The sequence below is a fragment of the Anabrus simplex genome, chromosome 1, assembly GCF_040414725.1.
Source record: "Anabrus simplex isolate iqAnaSimp1 chromosome 1, ASM4041472v1, whole genome shotgun sequence".
NCBI classification, from domain to species: Eukaryota; Metazoa; Arthropoda; class Insecta; order Orthoptera; family Tettigoniidae; genus Anabrus; species Anabrus simplex.
The window spans coordinates 1,448,663,694-1,448,681,924 of record NC_090265.1 but is presented as its reverse complement, the minus strand read 5'-3'; the positions used below and the strand labels follow the sequence as shown (position 1 = coordinate 1,448,681,924).

The 18,231-nt window shown below is 39.8% G+C and overlaps 1 protein-coding gene across 1 annotated transcript; it reads right to left on the bottom strand.

The window, feature by feature from the left end:
* Positions 1-4,677: 4,677 nt before the first annotated feature.
* On the bottom strand, positions 4,678-15,431 carry LOC136860685 (WAS/WASL-interacting protein family member 3-like). The gene is made up of 2 exons (XM_068225927.1): positions 15,166-15,431; positions 4,678-5,527 (listed from the first exon to the last, which is right to left on the bottom strand). Exons 1-2 carry the CDS (start codon positions 15,429-15,431, stop codon positions 4,678-4,680), a joined length of 1,116 nt encoding a protein of 371 aa, XP_068082028.1.
* Positions 15,432-18,231: the final 2,800 nt, after the last annotated feature.

Below are 18,231 nucleotides of genomic sequence, written 5' to 3'. Positions count from 1 at the left end.
ATTATAAGCCAGAAAGTTTACTATTGCTCTACTGTGAGAGAAGTACTGTATAACGTCAGCGTATACCCTATAATCGTGCACAGTCTTTTAAACTTCATAAGTAGGTCGTAGAAACACTAGTTTATTTCTTACACAGACCTGCAGCGTTCGTCTTTAGTGAGGAAAGGCCTCACACCGCACGGCTGCACAAATAACAAGCTGTGTTGGACTAAAAATCTGCTTCTCGTAACTCACTTTTTCTTTAGGCCACCAAACTTATTGAGCTGTATGTACCTGAAGCACGCTGTGCAGAAATGTTATTGTCGTAAAAATTTATATTTGTAAAATGAGAATTAGCCAGCAAAATATTGAAAGTAATTGAAAATAAATCAGCCTGCTTGAAGTATCAATATAGAAATACCGTTAGAAATTCAAAACAAAAAAGTATCTAGTCGAGTATTTAATTTATCTGGTGGCTTTTGTATAGTTAAAACGGAGTAACGACATGGATACCATCTTATGAGCTCTGTTCATGTTCTCATGTCATATTATCTGTTGTACGAATTATTGTGCTTAAGATTCAGTTTTGTGGACATTTTACTAGAAATGTATGTAAGTCCCATTTCAGCAATCATTTTGAGTTCAAGTTAAGCATAGGATTTTCGTAAATCACATATAAATTCCTCGTTACAAAACTAAGGCCTTGTTTCTGGTATCATGTTCAAAACCTTTACCTCTGGAATGAAAATATTATCCTGACATATAGTCTCGAAAAAATGTCTGATATCATTACGTAAGGCTTCAGTTAGTTGACTAATCGGTTAAGCACGCTATAATCTTACCTGTGAATAAGTTGTTGCATTCGATATTTATAGACTTATAACATAGTAATTACTGATTTAAAATCCACTTGTTAAGAAGTGTTACAGATACATGATGGCGTGACCCTTACTGGCGAACCGTGGAAGCTGTCATCAGATGATATCTCCCCAGTAAATCACTCCTTGTTTAACATAGCTCTTCTCACTCTGTTGAAAGTTATGTTGATGTAATTAGCTCAAGCCTCGTCATCAGAGCACTAACCGATGGGAGTTACATATCTTATTAAATAGTTAACTTACAAAACTGTTAACTTATTCTGTGTGACTATGTTTTGTGTCCTCGTGACTCCTGCGTAGTTCAGTTATTCATCTACATATAATTCCTAAGAAGGCTGAAGTATTAAGGTTGTAGTTACCTGTGGAAAAGCAAGAAAATCTCCAACTAAATACAGTAATCCAGGATTAGTGATGGCACATACCATTCGACGTTTTCTCTCAGGCGAGGGTGCTGCAGTCTGAATCATGTGGAGTTGATTAAAACAATTTATTTTACTGTGGACAGTAGCAAGTATTACCATCTTAAAACTGTAGTTGCAGTGTTGCTTTCACTAGACAGGTAAGTGGAAGATATAATGAAGAAACTTTAAAAAATACAATAAACGTTTGATGTTTGTTCAAATTTTATTAATTTATACTGCGGTTCACATAGTAACCGAACTTAGCTGTACAATAAATACAGAAAGATTTCACAGTCTAACAGGACATAGTCTACAACCTGTATTCTTAAAATAGGACTAAACACATCTATATGGACATAGAGTGATGTTTACATCGTAGAAGGAAAATATTGTACTAAGAATCTCATTAGGTCGAGTGAGATTTTCGTATTCTACTTCGATGAGGAAATAGATAGCTTTTATGTACTTCATAACTTTAGTTCAAGTTATGAATTTCATAATATAAATTTAAATGCATTGGATTAATTATGGTACGGTTAGTTTTGGAGTTACGATGATACAGTCTGAGGCTTAGGAGGCAGCACTTCATGAACGTTGTAAAAGTAATGAAGGCGTTAATTTGGTGAATGTTAAGAACAGCAAGCAACATCTATATACAGTGTGGTTTAGAGCAGTTAGTAATTGGGTACTGAAGGGCCTATAAGAAGGCAATATGGCGTGCGTGAAAACTGCGTTATAACCATTTAGAACCTACGTGATATATATGATATCTTTAAGAAAAAGAAAGAGATCTCTGTAATCTACCACCAATAGGAGAGAGAGTTGTATAAGTACATATTTTAAGTTAAAGAGAAACGTTTGCCATCAATGTCGGAGGAAAACTTAGAATTCTTTCCACAACCAATATCAGAGAAACATCATAAGAGGGAAAGAGAGTGAATTGGTAATTAAGAAAAGGAGTAATAAATAAAATAAAATGAGTTAATATTTGAGCAAAAAGACCAGCGTAAAGAATATAAAGATAGGATTAATTATAGGTAATCTGTAGTCATTTAAAAATGAAAATTCGTAAAATTATACAGCCTAAAGTAAAGACTTAGCGTACGATAAATTCCAGATATGTAATAAATGATTGAAAAATGTAATTAATTAAAGGGAAAAGGGAAGAAAAATAAAGCAAAAATTACAGGAAGAAGTAAGCAAGGAGGGAAATAAATGTGAAGAAAAGTGAGGAAAAGAATAAAACGTAAGAATGACGTATTGAAAGAACAGGAGAAAAAGAAAGAAAGAAAGAAAGAAAATGAAAGAACTAAAAGAAAGAAGGGGAAAATAAATAAAGTAAGCGGGAATGAAAGTGGCAAACAAAAAACAAAATAGTATCGAAATAGAGGAAGAATATAAGAATAAGAAAACAAATAAAGAATAATTTATGAAAAAAAAGACAGAAAGAATGAAAGAAAAAGAAAGGAAGGGAGAGAGAAAATAAGAATGAAAGAAAGAATAACAGAAAGAAAGAAAGAAAGAGAAAAGAGAGAAACAGATACTTGATATGAGAATGTGTCAAGGAATGACTGTCCAATGGAAAATCAAATTACGGAAAGAAGCAAGGAGTGAAATAAATACTTGAGGAAAAGTGAGAAAAATAAGAAAACGTAAGAATGGTGTATTGAAAGAACAGGAGAAAAAGAAAGAAATGAAAGGAAGAGAGAAAAGAATGAAAGAACTAAAAAAAGAAAAGAAAGATGGAAAAATAAAGAAAGCAAGCGAGTATGAAAGGAACAAACAAGAAATAAAGTAGTTCGAAAGAAAGGAAGAAAAATATGAATGAAGAAAACAAATAAAGAAAAGGACAGAAAAAATGAAAGAAAAAGGAAGAAAAGGAGAGAGAAAGTAAGAATGAAAGAAAGAATAACGGAAAAAGAAAGTAAAAGAAAAGAGAGAAAACAGATACTTGATATGAGAATGTGTCAAAGAATGACTGTCGAATTGAAAACCTAGTATATAAAAAAATTAAAATGTTCAGATGGCCCTGTAGTCAGTAAAATGAGAGAACCAACAACCAAAAATATAAGTACAAATACAGCCAGACAAATTATAGAAAGCAGCTAAATGAACTTTCAATAGAACATGATGATTTGAGCTAATATTCGTATTTTCAAATGAAGTTTGAAATATATTCAATGCAAGAGGTTTTGAGTTAAAAAAGCTAACTAATAGAATTAACGTCAAGAAGTGAATACGTCATTCACATTTATAATCTATGTACACAAATACTCATAGAAAGACATGCACATTTTCACAAAGAAAATTGAGCAATACCTGTGTTAGAATTAAATCACAACAAATTGTAAGAATAAAAAGCAATATATGAACACACATTCAGGTGAGTTATATAGTTCATAAAAATTATACAATATAAAACGTTATTTTATATGAAAGGTTAATGCGTTTTTAAATATGTCGGTTACAAGCAAGAAATGAAAATTCTACAGAGAAATAGATTTCAAGATGTGTTGAAGCGAACACGATCGAAAGACGGAAAAGGAGAAAAATAAATACGGACGCATTCACTGAGTAGAACTACAACGATAAGAAGTCGATACAAGAGAAACCACGAAATAAGAACCTTAGATACACACACGAAGAAAAGTTAGTCTTGGAAGAATGTATTAACAAGTCCTAAACAACTAGAAACAGTCACACTCTCTCAAATACACACACTCTTTAGCAGGAATGAAACGAAATTTTGAATTGACAAAGAAGTCTGCACCGAATTTCTAGCTCCATAACTAAAAGAAAATACCTTCAACATACAACAATAAAATAGGAGGAGACTAGCATGCTCCCAGGACCAAAGACCACACCCAACAACCATTCAGATAGGAAGAATATATAGATCCCCATAATCCGAAACCGAGACGGTTTTCGAGTAGTTTTTGAAGTGTAATTTAGTATGTAACAACATAAAGTGAATGCAATATTCAATATTATATTTATCGCGAAACCTCTCTTACGCAAAACGAAACACTAATTTTGTCACAATTGAAATGAAGTCAACCAATGTTAAACTCTACTTAAAGAGTTTACATTAAAATAAGCTCGTTTCAGTGTATAAATTAGGAATATTTTTCAAGGTAAACATTCTCATTTCTTGGCTAAAATGCACTGTTCTCTTACTTATATTCATTGTCTTAGCAATCTCTTTCTCTTAAAGTCTTCAAAAATGTGGTAGAAAGGTAAAAAGTATACAGGTCCTCTAACAAAGTCTGTCGAAAAGGAATATTTGACGAGGGGGTAATTTAGAGTGTTTCTCATTGCCCCCTAGCCTCATAGGCAGAAATTTCGTCTGGCCTGTGTTGAAGTCCAACTGTATCTTGAAACACATGACACCACAACGGCCAGTGAGTTAAAGGAAGGCTCTATGAGTAGTACCCAAAGGAAATGTCAGAAAGTGCGGTGCTTCCCTGAGGAAGGGCGTAGTCCCTAGCCAGCTGATCGAGAAGTCCTCCAGCTTGGCGGGTTTGAGGAGCAGGTCTGGAGGCAGGCCTGGGTGGAGGGGGTGGTGGCAGAGGAGGAGCTGTGGATGCAATGGGCTGTGCATGGTACACGGGCGCCTGATGTTGCTGAGTTGGTCGTGGTTGAGAGGGACGAGAAGGAGAATGCTGAGGCTGGGGCGAGTACACGACGCCTCCAGCAGGGACAGCACCTGGAATCTGAAGACGAGGAGGTGCTGGAGCTGGGCTTTGGCTTACTCTGGGCTGAGGGGGAGCTGGTCTGTACTGGGGTTCCTCGGCGTACTCCTCGTATGTGGTGTACTGTGGTGGTGGGGCAGGTCTAGCTTGCTGGGGTGCCGGACGTGGAGCCTGCTGAGGTACAGGACGGGGAGGGGCAGGAGCAGGACTCAGAGGGGCCGGTGCTGGACGAGGGGGTTGAGGTGCGGGACGCGGTTGAGGACGAGCCAATTGGATCTGAGGACGTGGTGGAGCACGGGGTGCAGCCGCCTCGTAGTACTGACCATCGTCGTAGTCTGCTTCACCATTGCGGTTCTTCCTGGATTCGTCGACCAGCGTAGGAGGGGCCACAGTGATACCTTCGCCGGATGGCTGGAAGCCATACCGATTGGCGCCATATTCCACCACGCGAACCTTGCCAGTGTCATCCACGTAGCCGTATTTACCCATCACTTCTCCGGTGTTCAGCTTAGTCTCGATCTTGAAACTGCCATCGGCCCCTTCATATCCATAAGTGTACGACCCATCTTCGTTATGCCTGAAACATAAAGAGAAGTATTCTATAGCTTATTACTTAGTGTGTGTGCGCATTTACCACAGCCAAAATAAGGAAGGAAAAGTATTTGGTGTGAATCTGTTATGTCCTTGTGGCTCCTATGGACCTTTCTTACATGTTCTCATCCAGTATTATGGGCGTGAATGATGAGTGTACTGTAGCTTTACTACTACTACCACCACCAAATAATAATCCAAAGTATTCCATTGCTGTCGATCTTGGGAGATGCAAGAGTGACAGAACTGCCCTGAAGAGGAATTACTTAATGTGTCAGTAAATTTATTAACAAGAGTTTCTCAAATTTAATTACTCTCAAACGGCTACCTACTGTGCCAAACTTCAGTTCAGGTCGCAAAATCTTAATTTCCTTCTCCGCCACTTTTCCCGTCACCTAGTAGGATCGTGGTGCGACCTGTGTTGAACATGTGGACCTCACCCAGTTCAACGGCTGGGTGTCCTTCCTGACGCCAACCCCAAGCAGCAAGTAAGCTTGAATTCCCAGGTGACTCTAGACATCGTCATTATTTCCACGAGACATCTAGTTTCATGTGGAATCCAAAAATCAGGGGCGTGACTTTTCACTTAAAACAATTCCCGATACTTTACCCGGAATTCAAGCCACGCCGCGTCGATGAGAAACTATCATGTCCCTTTCAACTGAATGTGGAGAGAAATATTTACTATTGCGTGTTTATTTGTGATTGAAGACGTTTGTATTAAGATGAACATAAAAACCTAGCTCCCGAGCTAGAGAAATTAACTATAGACGGTTAAAACTTCAACATACATAAATCGAACCCAAATCCCTCTGAACCGAAGATCTCACCATTGACCCGCTAAGGTGGCAAAATGGGAAAATACTTCGAGAACACATATAGTGGATATTTTTTTCTTCAGACCTTGCATCCATTCCAAAATCTTATTTTTGGACAAGAAAATCAGCACAAATATTTCCAGGTGTGAAAGTGATTTTATTGTTTCCACGGCGTCGAGAGCAATCTACTCCCACAACATGCATTGGATCTGTCTTTTCCTGATCTTGTTTTACAGTTTCCAGATGGTTAGATTAATCGTCGCTGTTCCGGCAAGAGGTTAGGCCTATATCTCACAATGCTCTTCCTATCCATTATTTTCCTTAAGACCTGCCACGCCTCCCAGCCGCATATGGATATGAAGTCCACCAGAACAAATTTGTTTTGTTCATTTTCGTATGCTAACGTGTAAAGGAAAATGAATCTTAAGTACATTATACTGTAGGGGTGCGTAAATAAGTAGTGGAAACATACATTCTTAGAGTGAGGTACGCTAAGGTTCATAAGCAAAGGAAACTGAGCACAACGAATATTGATCTGACGGACTAAATATCCAGGCGTGGCTGGGAGGCGTGACCAGTCTTAAGGAAAATAATGGATGGGAAGAATATTGTGAGATATAACTTTTTGCCAGAACAGTGACGAAATTTTGGCAGAACAATTCCGTCCCATTCAGACGTGTAGTAATACTACCGTAGTTTGTAGGCACTGTTTATGTGGTGAAATGTCAGCGCAAATAGTTGACGGTGACATGTGGAGATACGAGGTAACATATTACTAGATTTTACGCGTGATTAGGGACAGGTTTCATAATCTGAGCAATGTAGTGTGTTATGTCATTGTCTCCTGTTCTCATGACTTTGGGGCCAAAGCCCAACCATGCAGCCACTTGCACGTTGTTATTATTATTATTATTATTATTATTATTATTATTATTATGTCCTTGACACACAGTTCTCTCATATTGCACATTAACACACAATCACACTTTAAATAAGGCAATAGGTTAGTTTCGAAGTCGTCGTTGAACTGTCGTTGAGGAACTGGCACATTATTCTGGAGGTTCTTAGAACTAAACATTTATGGTTATCTCCATTCAGATACTCACAGACGAGCAAGAAATGTTTCAGGTGATTATACACCAGTCTTGCTGTTCGAATCAAAGTGATACTGTGGTTATTTGGTTCACTCATCACTGATCTTTAACACAGAGTGTGTTTGGTTTCAGATGTATACGCATTTGCGCTTCACAACTTAAATGAACCGCCTACTGCCATTTTTGATAGATGCAGTATGTTTGCATCTGTCACTTGGCACAGGCCAGAGCAAGACGTAGCATCCACTGAAGTTTCAGTCTCGTCCATGGCTGTGACGATAGGGACGTTGCAGGGATATGGCTGGTGCTGAGTGATGATATTCGGAATACGACCAAAGTGCCTGATTGTTTTGAAAGGTGTTGCTCATAGTGCTGAAATAGCACTTTCTGGCCCAGTGAGGAAATCCTTGGAACACTAACTCACTTCTCATCTTGCCTAATATGCCTCATTTTGGCGCTGCCATCGGCTGTTGCGGTTTCCCGGTAACTGCATCAACTTTGGTGGTGCTGGTGGTGTTATTTGAGGATCCAACTAGCCCCTGGACTGATGACTTAACAGACAGACAAGTTAACCAACTATTTGAACTAAAAGGCACCGGGCGAGTTGCCCGTGCCATTAGGGGCGCGCAGCTGTGAGCTTGCATCCGGGAGATAGTGAGTTCGAATCCCACTGTCGGTAGCCCTGAAGATGGTTTCCCGTGGTTTCCCATTTCCACACCAGACAAATGCTGGGTCTGCACCTTAATCAAGGCCATGGCCGCTTTCTTCCCACTCCTAGCCCTTTCCTGTTCCATCGTCGCCATAAGACCTGTCTGTGTCGGTGCGACGTAAAGCCACTAGCAAGAAATGAACTACAAGGCACTGCAAAATCCATCCAAACATGTCCGGTACTGCGGGGTGAAATAGTGATGTCTGGTTTGTCATTTGACACATATCTGTCAGTCAAGTAGCTCCTGATCCAGAATAGATTGCATCTGTTGTTTTCTAATACGTTACCTGACTTCTCCAAATAGTAAAATATCCACTGCTGTAGTGATTAAACAACTACACAATTTATAACCTTACCAATTATTATTATTATTATTATTATTATTATTATTATTATTATTATTATTATTATTTCAACATGAATGGCTGACTTTTCGATAGGAATTTGTTGAATATTATGCAACGTTCAAACACATTTGCATGTGTCATTTGATCTAAGCCACCCGCCAACTAGAACAAGGTCCTTGTAGCTGAATTGTGTCTGGCCTCGGCATAATTCTGAACCTGAACCTAGTTAGGGCGTAGGCGCCCTGTTAGTTATGATTCGAACCGGGTACACCTAGGGAATGCGTACTGTAAACTGTTGTGCAAACACCATAAATCACTAACGTTTCTGTGGGAGTGTAAATCAGATGAAAAATAAAATAGTGTATGGCTTTTGGTGCCGGGAGTGTCCGAGGACATGTTCGGCTCACCAGGTGCAGGTCTTTTATGATTTAACTCCCGTAGGCGACCTGCACATCGTGATGAGGATGAAATGATGATGAAGACGACATATACACCCAGCCCCGTGCCAGAGAAATTAACTAATGATGGTTAAAATTCCCGACCCTGCCGAGAATCGAGCCCGGGACCCCTGTGACCAAAGGCCAGCACGCTAACCATTTAGCCATGGAGCCGGACTGTAAATCAGATGTGAACACTAAAATGTTTTGCAGTGGCAACATATCATTCTATTTGCAAACAGTGAGATTTATTTATGTAATTTAGGATAGCAATCTTTTAATTTTCATGAACCATCTAGAGCGATAGTATATTCCATCATCTTCGCCGTATATTGAGATTCCGATGCCTGATCTCTTCCCTATAGCCAAGGTACTGTGTTCAACTACTGTTTTTTCCATGTGAGGCGTGCTATTTGAATAAAATAGCTATTTATTTATATTAAAATTAAATTAAATCTTATTTCAGATTAATAGTTTTGTCGAATACATCCGTAATTATTATTTTAGGTAAGACACGTGTCGTTCTTGACTAGTTCTAGATTACCAGTGTGCCGTTATTAGAACTCTTAGTAATCTGGCTAATTTCAACCCAAAACACTTGCTCTCGCGGCAGATAACATACCTGCTAGGAGGGTCACCATACGAGGGGAAATCATTGAGTTCTTTGAAATTGTCCTCTGTAGAGACTTATGCAGACAATACACATTATTATTATTATTATTATTATTATTATTATTATTATTATTAATTTAGAGGTGACATCTATCAACTGCAATTGAACAATGCATATGTGTAACTAAATGTCGTCATAGTCGAAGAGTCAACATGGTAGCTTTCCTCCACCTACATTTTCCTGATTCTATTCAAGTTGGCTTTGACAATATGAAAGTGACTGAGGTATGAGCGATGCTAGTAATGCCATTCCTTCTGCAGCCAGTCCCTGCTATGAATAATGTGAAAATGTTGCTCATAGGGTCGGTTGGTGCATGCATTTCAGTGGGCTTGGCAGACTGATATGTAATAGCAACTTCTGGCTCGGTGAGGAAAGCAACGGAAAACTACCTCACTCCTCATTTCCCTAGTACGCATCTTCAGTGATGCCTAGGCCATCTATGACAGCTGATGGCAGAGCTATTGAGTCTCCAACCAGCCTTAGGGCTGAAGACTGAACATACATACATTCAAGTTATATTCAGAATTAGACCTATCCAGTTGAATCTGGTTTTATTTAGAGATATGTCAAACTCCTGATAATATGAGTGCATTAAAATCCCTCACAGTAATTTTCTTTGACATCCTATCTAACACTAGACGGCATACAGTTGGTGACTCAGAGCGATACATAGCAATCAAACAGTTCCCGTGATGATGAATGATTTTCCTAACATATAATAGTAAAGTAAACTCGTGTCTTTGTCTCGAACTCTTTTCAGGCACACTCCAGTGAAGGTGAGCTGCATGTACCTATTTAACCAAACACCACCTGTCCTTTCATTCTTAAATCTCTGGCAGTACCCGAAACTGAACACAGTTACACTACGGAGGTGGGCATCCAATAGCAATAGCTGTATCCGACGATAAAAGGCTATTCTAGGAGAAGGATTATCTGATTTTTTAGTATTTTCATTCTTTTCGTGTGAGCAAATCGCATCGAAATTGTTACAGTAATTTAGACTGTAACATTTTTGAGTTAACATCAGCATAAAGTGACATATATCGCCATTAAAACGAACAATTTCCTCCTTCTTGTAGGGTGATTTGTAATGTAATTCCGAATTTCTGTATATCACTTCTATGACCTTCACTTAATATTAAATATTGACTGCTATTAATGTGCGTGTCTTGAGTGCAATCGTTCCTCGTTTTGATCTTGGTTGCGTTGGAGACATCCTTTTACTTTCCTGGAGTATGGCCAATAAAAGATGTGACAGTTAATCTGAAACTGGTCTTCATCTTTCTTTAACGTGATTTATTCATCTTGCACACTTGTGCAATACTTCCGTGTATACGGTAGGCGTCTGATAGACTTTGAATAACAGTACTGCTTGCTTAGCACCGTAAGCTTTGAATAACAGTGTTCAGTGTTGTTGCAGCTAGCTAGCCTACGTATAAACACCATACATATGTCTAACCTCGGATGAGATTACTCTTCATTTAGAACACTGAAAGTACTAGCTGTACAGTGGATCCTCAGTAGCACTCGTAAATTAGTTCTAGGTGATGAGATCCATATTTCACTCTTGAGTTTTCGTACCACTAACTTCTGTTTTGTCCTGAAGGAGTTCTTTTACGTGCCAGAAAGTCTACCGATATCAGGTGGATGTATTCGAGTACCTTTAGTTACCATCGAATTCATTGGGAATCGAATCTAACAATCTAGGCCATTTAGACCAGCTTAACATTTTTGTTGTTATTGTCACGGTATCATGGTCATGAGCTTTGTGTCCGTGTGCAAGTGTGAAATTCACCTGAGAATTTCTGTCATTGTAGTCTCATAATTGATGTACATATTTTTCACAAGATCACAGTTCACAAAACAAGTATCAGTATAAATGGAGTAGAGATACGGCTACCTTCTTCTTGTGCGAGATTCTTCAGCCTTGTGTCTCTTCTGGCATATACACTATTACTGTAGGTTTTAGAGACCTCACAAACTCTTAAGCGAATACTCCGATATACCCTCTCAGACGCGTAATGTTAGGGCCTCCTAGACCTACACTGCAGGCGAGTCCAGGGCTTAAGGGGCCCGCAGACTTCCCCGGAAAAAACAATTCACACACACACACACACACACACACACACACATATATATATATATATCTTCATTATAGACTCTTAGGCCTTTCAATGTTCAGTCTGCAAACCTCTGCAAAGTTACTAACCGCCACCAAATCCTCTATTTGTAAGCAGCCCTGTGATTCAGTTAGTTTTATAGCTCTTACCTTAAAATCGTTAGAAATAGGGTCTAAACATCGTCGTCATGGTCTCTCTCTCAACTTCTCTTATCCTCCGTAAGAGAGTCCATTATTCTCCTAGGTAACCTATCCTACTCCATTCGCCTCACATGACCCCACCACCGAAGCCGGTTTATGCGCACACCTTAATACATCGAGTTCACTCTTAACTTAACCTCATTACGAGTACCTTACTGCCATTATGCCCACTTGTTTGTAACAGCAATCATTCTCGCTACTTTCATGTCTGTTACTTCTAACTTATAAAATATCTTGAGTCGACCCAGCTTTCACTCCCGTAAAGCAAATTTGGTCTGAAAACAGACCGATGTAAAGATAGTTTCGTCCGGGAGCTCACTTACTTCTTAGAGAATACTTACATAATACTTTACTGCACCTTCATTCAATCTCGCTTAGCATACTAACATCCTGGAGAAACACACATCCTAAATACTTGAAATTATCTACCTGTTCCAGCTTTGTATCCGCAGTCTGGATTTCTTACTTACTGATATCAATTTAGTCTTGTAAAGGCTAATTTTCATACCATACTCATTGCATCTATAATCAAGTTCCAAAATATTAGATTCTAGGCTTTGAGCACAATCTGCCATTAAGACGAAGTCGTCAACATAAGCCAAACTGTTTATTACATTTCCACCTACCTGAAGCCTTCCCTGCAACTTTATAATTTTTAATTGATGATCCATGTAAACTATGAACAACAAAGGTGAAAGATTACAGCCTTGTCTAACCACTGTAAAGACCTTGAACCATGAACTCATTCTAGCATCAATTCTCACTGCAGCACAATTGTCCACATACATTTCTTTGATTGATTTTAATAATCTACCCTTAATCCCATAGTCCTCCAGTACGGCGAACATCTTTCCCCTCGGTACACTGTCATATGCCTTCTCTAGATCTACGAAATATAAACACTCGTAGCTTTTTCAATTATCTGGCGCATACTGAAAATCTGATCCTGATAGCCCCTCTGTGTTCTGAAACCACGCTGGTTTTCATGCAACTTACTCTCATTCACTGACTGAACCCTCTCTTCCAAAATCCCAGCGAACACCTTGCTTGGTATACTGATCAATGAGATACCTCGATACTTGTCCCAAACCTTCCTGTTCCTTTGCTTATAGATAGGTGCAATTACTGCTTCTGTCCAATCAGAAGATACTAATTCTTTCTTTCTTCTTTCTTTTCCTGCCGCTTTTCCCACACCTGTGGGGTCGCGGGTGCGAACTGTGTCGCACATGTGGATTTGGCCCTGTTTTACGGCCGGATGCCCTTCCTGACGCCAACCCTCTATGGAGGGATGTAAGCACTATTGCGTGTTTCTGTGGTGGTTGGTAGTGTAGTATGTTGTCTGAATATGATAAGGAGAGTGTTGGGATGGACATATACACCCAGTCCCCGAGCCAGAAGAATTAATCAGAAGCGATTAAAATCCCCGACCCGGCCGGGAATCGAACCCGGGACCCTCTGAACCGAAGGCCAGTACGCTGACCATTCAGCCAACGAGTCGGACATACTAATGCTCCACACAAATCTTATTAATTACTCCATGAAGCCATTTCATCCCTGTCTTCCCACTATATTCCACCATTTCAGGTCTAATTACATCTATCCCTGCTGCTTTATGACAACGGAGTTTATTTACTATCCTTCCATTTCCTCAAGCATAATTTCACCAGCATCATTTTCTCTCCATGTGCTCGGTTGTTCGTTGAAACAGGAAGATTTCCTCTTACTTTACGAAGATTTTCAAAATACTCCTTCCAACCGTCCAGTGATTCCCTGGGATCAATTATGGGTTCACCTGATTTATATAAAACACTATTCATTTTCTTTATCCCTCCCTTTCTATGATATTTTATTACTATTCAGAAAGGTTTCCCTGCTGCCAGACCTGACCAGGTTATTAGCAATACCTTCTAGGACTTCTTCTTGGATTCAATAACTATTTGTTCGACCCTTTATCTACGTACAATTCCTGTCTGCATTAGTCCTTGTTTGGGGCCATTTCTGATACGCCTTCTTCTTACGTTTCCAAGCTACCCGCACTTTATAATTCACCGAGAAGTTAGCCTATTCCCATCTTTACATACAGTTGTTCCGAACCATGACCTCGCTGTATCTTCTATAGTGTCCCTGTATGACACCCATTCTCTTTCTATATCATGAACGAGCTTACTCTCTATTCTTTGAAACTTTTCACTATCATATCCGTGCACATCTGTGTAATTTCCTGGTCCTGGTGATATTCCACCCTTATTCGTCTGAAGATAGATTTCACTTTATCTACCCCAGGACTAGAGATACTTAGTTCACTACAGATCAATAGTGGTCGGTATCATCGAAAAATTCCCGGAAAACCCACACATTCCTAACAGATTTCTTGAATTCAGAGTCGGTTAAGACATAGTCTATTATCGATCTAGTGTCCCTGCCCTTCCATGTGTAGTGGTAAATAGCATTTTGCTTGAAGAATGTATTCGTAGACTAATCCTATACTAACACAGAAATCCAGCAATCGCATCCCATTCCTATTAGCTTCCATATTTTCCCCACATTCACCAGTCACCATTTCGTATACTTCAGTTCTATTTCCAAATCTGGCATTGAAATCGCCCAATAGCATTATCCTTGCCATTGACCCTGCCTGTAATGTCACCCAATGCTTTTCAAAACTTGTTAACTTCACTCGCAACTGCACCCTCATATGGTGAATACACTGAGATAATTATAGTCCTAATTCCTCCAACTGCGAAACATACCCACATCATTCGCTCATTTACGTGCAGAACGGAAACTATGTTGCGTGCAATAGTATTCCTGATGAACAATTCTACCCTGCACTCTGCCCTTCGCTTTTTAACACGAGTAAAGTACAGTTTATAATTTCCTATCTCCTCCTCGTTATCTCCCCTGATCCGAATATCATTAACACCTAAAATATACAGATGCACCCTCTTTGCTGACTCAGCCAGTTCAACTTTATTTCTTCCATAAGTCCCATTAATATTGATAGCCACATTTCGTTGGCCAAGTTGTTTCCAAGGAGTCCCTCGTCTTTCAAATGGGAGTGGGGCTCCGTTACTCCCATAGGTCCGAGGCTTGTTTAAAACGTCCTGAGCATGGTCGGTGAAAATGAGGGAATAAATGACTTTACCCGAATGCCTCTGAATCCAATGCAGTCACGTTTCTGTATTATGAGCCCCTGCTACTGTGGTTTGAACTCTGTGAGACTCACCTGTTGATCTGCTTGAGAATGGGCACTGGAGTAGGGCGGGGACCTGCAGGCGTAACAGGAGAACGAGCAGGTGCAGGAGGTGGTCTGGAGAATGAAGACCTTGAGGGACTCGCAGGTCTGGGAGCTGGAGGTCCATTGTCGTAATCGTAGTCGTCCACGTAGTTACCGTTGCTGTACTGCTGTGCTAAGCTCACTGACGCCAAAAGCGCCAGTATCGTAATCTGTGAAAGAAGACAAGGGTAATTTAAAAGACAAGAAGAATACATTCATAGGTATGTAGACAGATGAAATGAAATGGCGTATGACTTTTAGTGCCGGGAGTGTCCGAGGACATGATCGGCTCGCCAAGTGCAGGTCTTTCGGTCTGGCCCCCGTAGGTGACCTGCGCGTCGTGATGAGGATGAAATGATGATGAAGGCGACACATATACCCAGCCCCCGTGCCAGAGAAATTAACCAATAATGGTTAAAATTCCAGACCCTGCCGGGAATCGAACCCGGGACCCCTATGGCCAAAGGCCAGCACGCTAACCATTTAGCCATGAAGCCGGACTGTAGGCAAATAATTTGGCCACTTAACTAGAATATGTGCTGTACATGACTCTACCGGATGGGAAATTTCAAAAATCCTCGGAAATACTTTTGAGAACTCGGGACATAGAAAGGGAAGTTTTAAACTTATCCAAGTGTGGTTTTCGGAATTGTGGTGTAGGACTGGAGCCTGGATAGGAAAAGCAATTGAATGTCACGCAGCACTGAAAACATGTTCCAGAGAAACCAAAGTATAAAGTTGCCAAAGTTAGAAAGTCTGTACATCTACATGGTGAATGTGCCCAATTGCTTGCTCATCTCAGTTTCTGTGTTTGCTTTGTGACACGCTTCCTTCTTTGCCAGTTTTGCTTTTCAACGATATAATTATTTCTTTATCACTAGCGTTGGATTACATTCTATTTAGGGTTGTAGTTAACTTTTAATTAAAAGCTTTTAACACATTTCTCTAAAGTCTGCCTCTAAAAATCATCAACTGGCTCAAAATTACAATATTAGACCTATTTAATAAAACATTTGTACCAGGGGATTTTCATGTTCTCTCCATCAACTGACATAACATGGGACTAACCAGTTCTAAACCAGTTGTAGATATACTATTGTTTTGTATTCACTGTATATCGGAACGTAGTCGAATTTGATTATTAATTGAACGACTATTGTCCGATAAAGGAATATTCGAGCCTGTCCTCACAATTAAATTCTTATCATATCTTGTATGGCACTGGAATTGGTTCTTGCGGTCTCCTTGTAACAACATAACGTTTGGTGGCGCCGTTTGAGAATCCAACCAGCCTTTGGGTGAATACTTAACAGACAGACAGGAAGGTTGAGAAACCCGTACACATTTGCTGTACTTCGCAAGTATAGTTAGACTGGTTGCCAATGATGCGGGGAAATCATATTGTGTGTGTGAACTATCCAGAATGGATTCCGTAACTCTTGCGAAACATTTTAGAGCATGGTTTGGAAAACCACCACATACCAGAGAGTTGATATACGACCGGAACAAATTCATTGAAATTAATTCTTGTTTATGTAAAAGAAAAATTCTAGGAAGATCGTGCGTATCAAAATAACATGTCCATAAAGGTTGACAGCAAGGGCGAGTTTGCAAAAACAAATTTCACAACAGACTGTTCGGAAAATCTTGCGAAAGCGACTGAATATTACTCCTTATACATTTCATTCGTTGAAGACAAGGACGGCAATATTAAACGTCAGAAAATCATCATAAGAATTTCTTCAAGGTAATAAAAAAAGGTTTAAGAGAGCGGAAATGTTCAGAGAGAAATCAATAAACAAAAAATTGAATACAAGATTTCATGTGTGGGATTGAAATTCCGAGGGGAACTGTGGAACATTTTAAATATTCTTCAAAAGTTTGTGTGTTCTATATCATGTTGCCATTAATGCTTTCACGACCCGTACTCTAAGACATGATAGTGTGTAGGCTTTCGGGCTTGTGCCGTGTCAAGAAAATAAGGTGAAATTCTTAACGCTTCGCAGAGAATTGTGCTCTGCGTCTTCAAAAGAAATCTCGGCTGTTCACGAGAAAGGCTTCTTAAGCAATGACAACTTTGAATTTGTACGTTATAATAGAAGTGGAAATGATACGTTCATTCGCCACCATATGGTCCCCATGACGTGGCACAATGCTAGCGTTCGAAGCAGAAGCTGACCGAACCATCACAATCAGACTAAGCAGTTCACATAACGTGTTTGCGTAACATATGACAGGTGTAAGACGTAGACATAAGCCTGGAATGAAACATCTGGCGACGAGGAACATACGAATTTGGAAAACACCGCGATGAATTAACAATAAAGAAGGAACACAAACGTAATATTCGTCTCAACCAACCTGACAACTCGGCAATAGCTGAGCACGCTCTATCGTCGGGCCATGATATCATGTTCCAAGATGCTCGAGCTCTTACCCACACTAGATACTACGAGTACATGTCCAGGATTATACGGGAAGCTGTGGAAATACGTAGAAATCCTAACAGTTTCAACAGGGACACCGGCTGTCAATTAAGTAATACCTGGTTGCCAGCCATTAAGAATTTACGTATGTAGTTCCCTTCCCTGTCCCTTCTTTATTGTTATTTTGTCTCGGTGTTTTCCAAATTCGTACGTTCCTCGTCGCCAGGTGTTTCATTCCAGGCTAATGTCTCTGTCTTACACCTGTCATATGTTACGCAAACACGTTAAGTGAACCGCTTAGTCTGATTGTGATGGTTCGGTCAGCTTCCGCTTCGAACGGTAGCGTTGTGCCACGTCATGAAGGCCATCTGGTGGTGAATGAACGTACCATTTCCACTTCTATTCTAACGTCCAAATTCAAAGTTGTCATTGTTTAAGACGCCTTTCTCGTGGACAGCCGAGATTTCTTCTGAGAACGCCGAGTACAGTTCTTTGCGAAACGTTAAGAATTTCACCTTATTTTCTTGACACGGCTTAAGCACAAAAGCCTATACAGTGTCATGTCCTATAGCATGTTCCGCAAGACGTT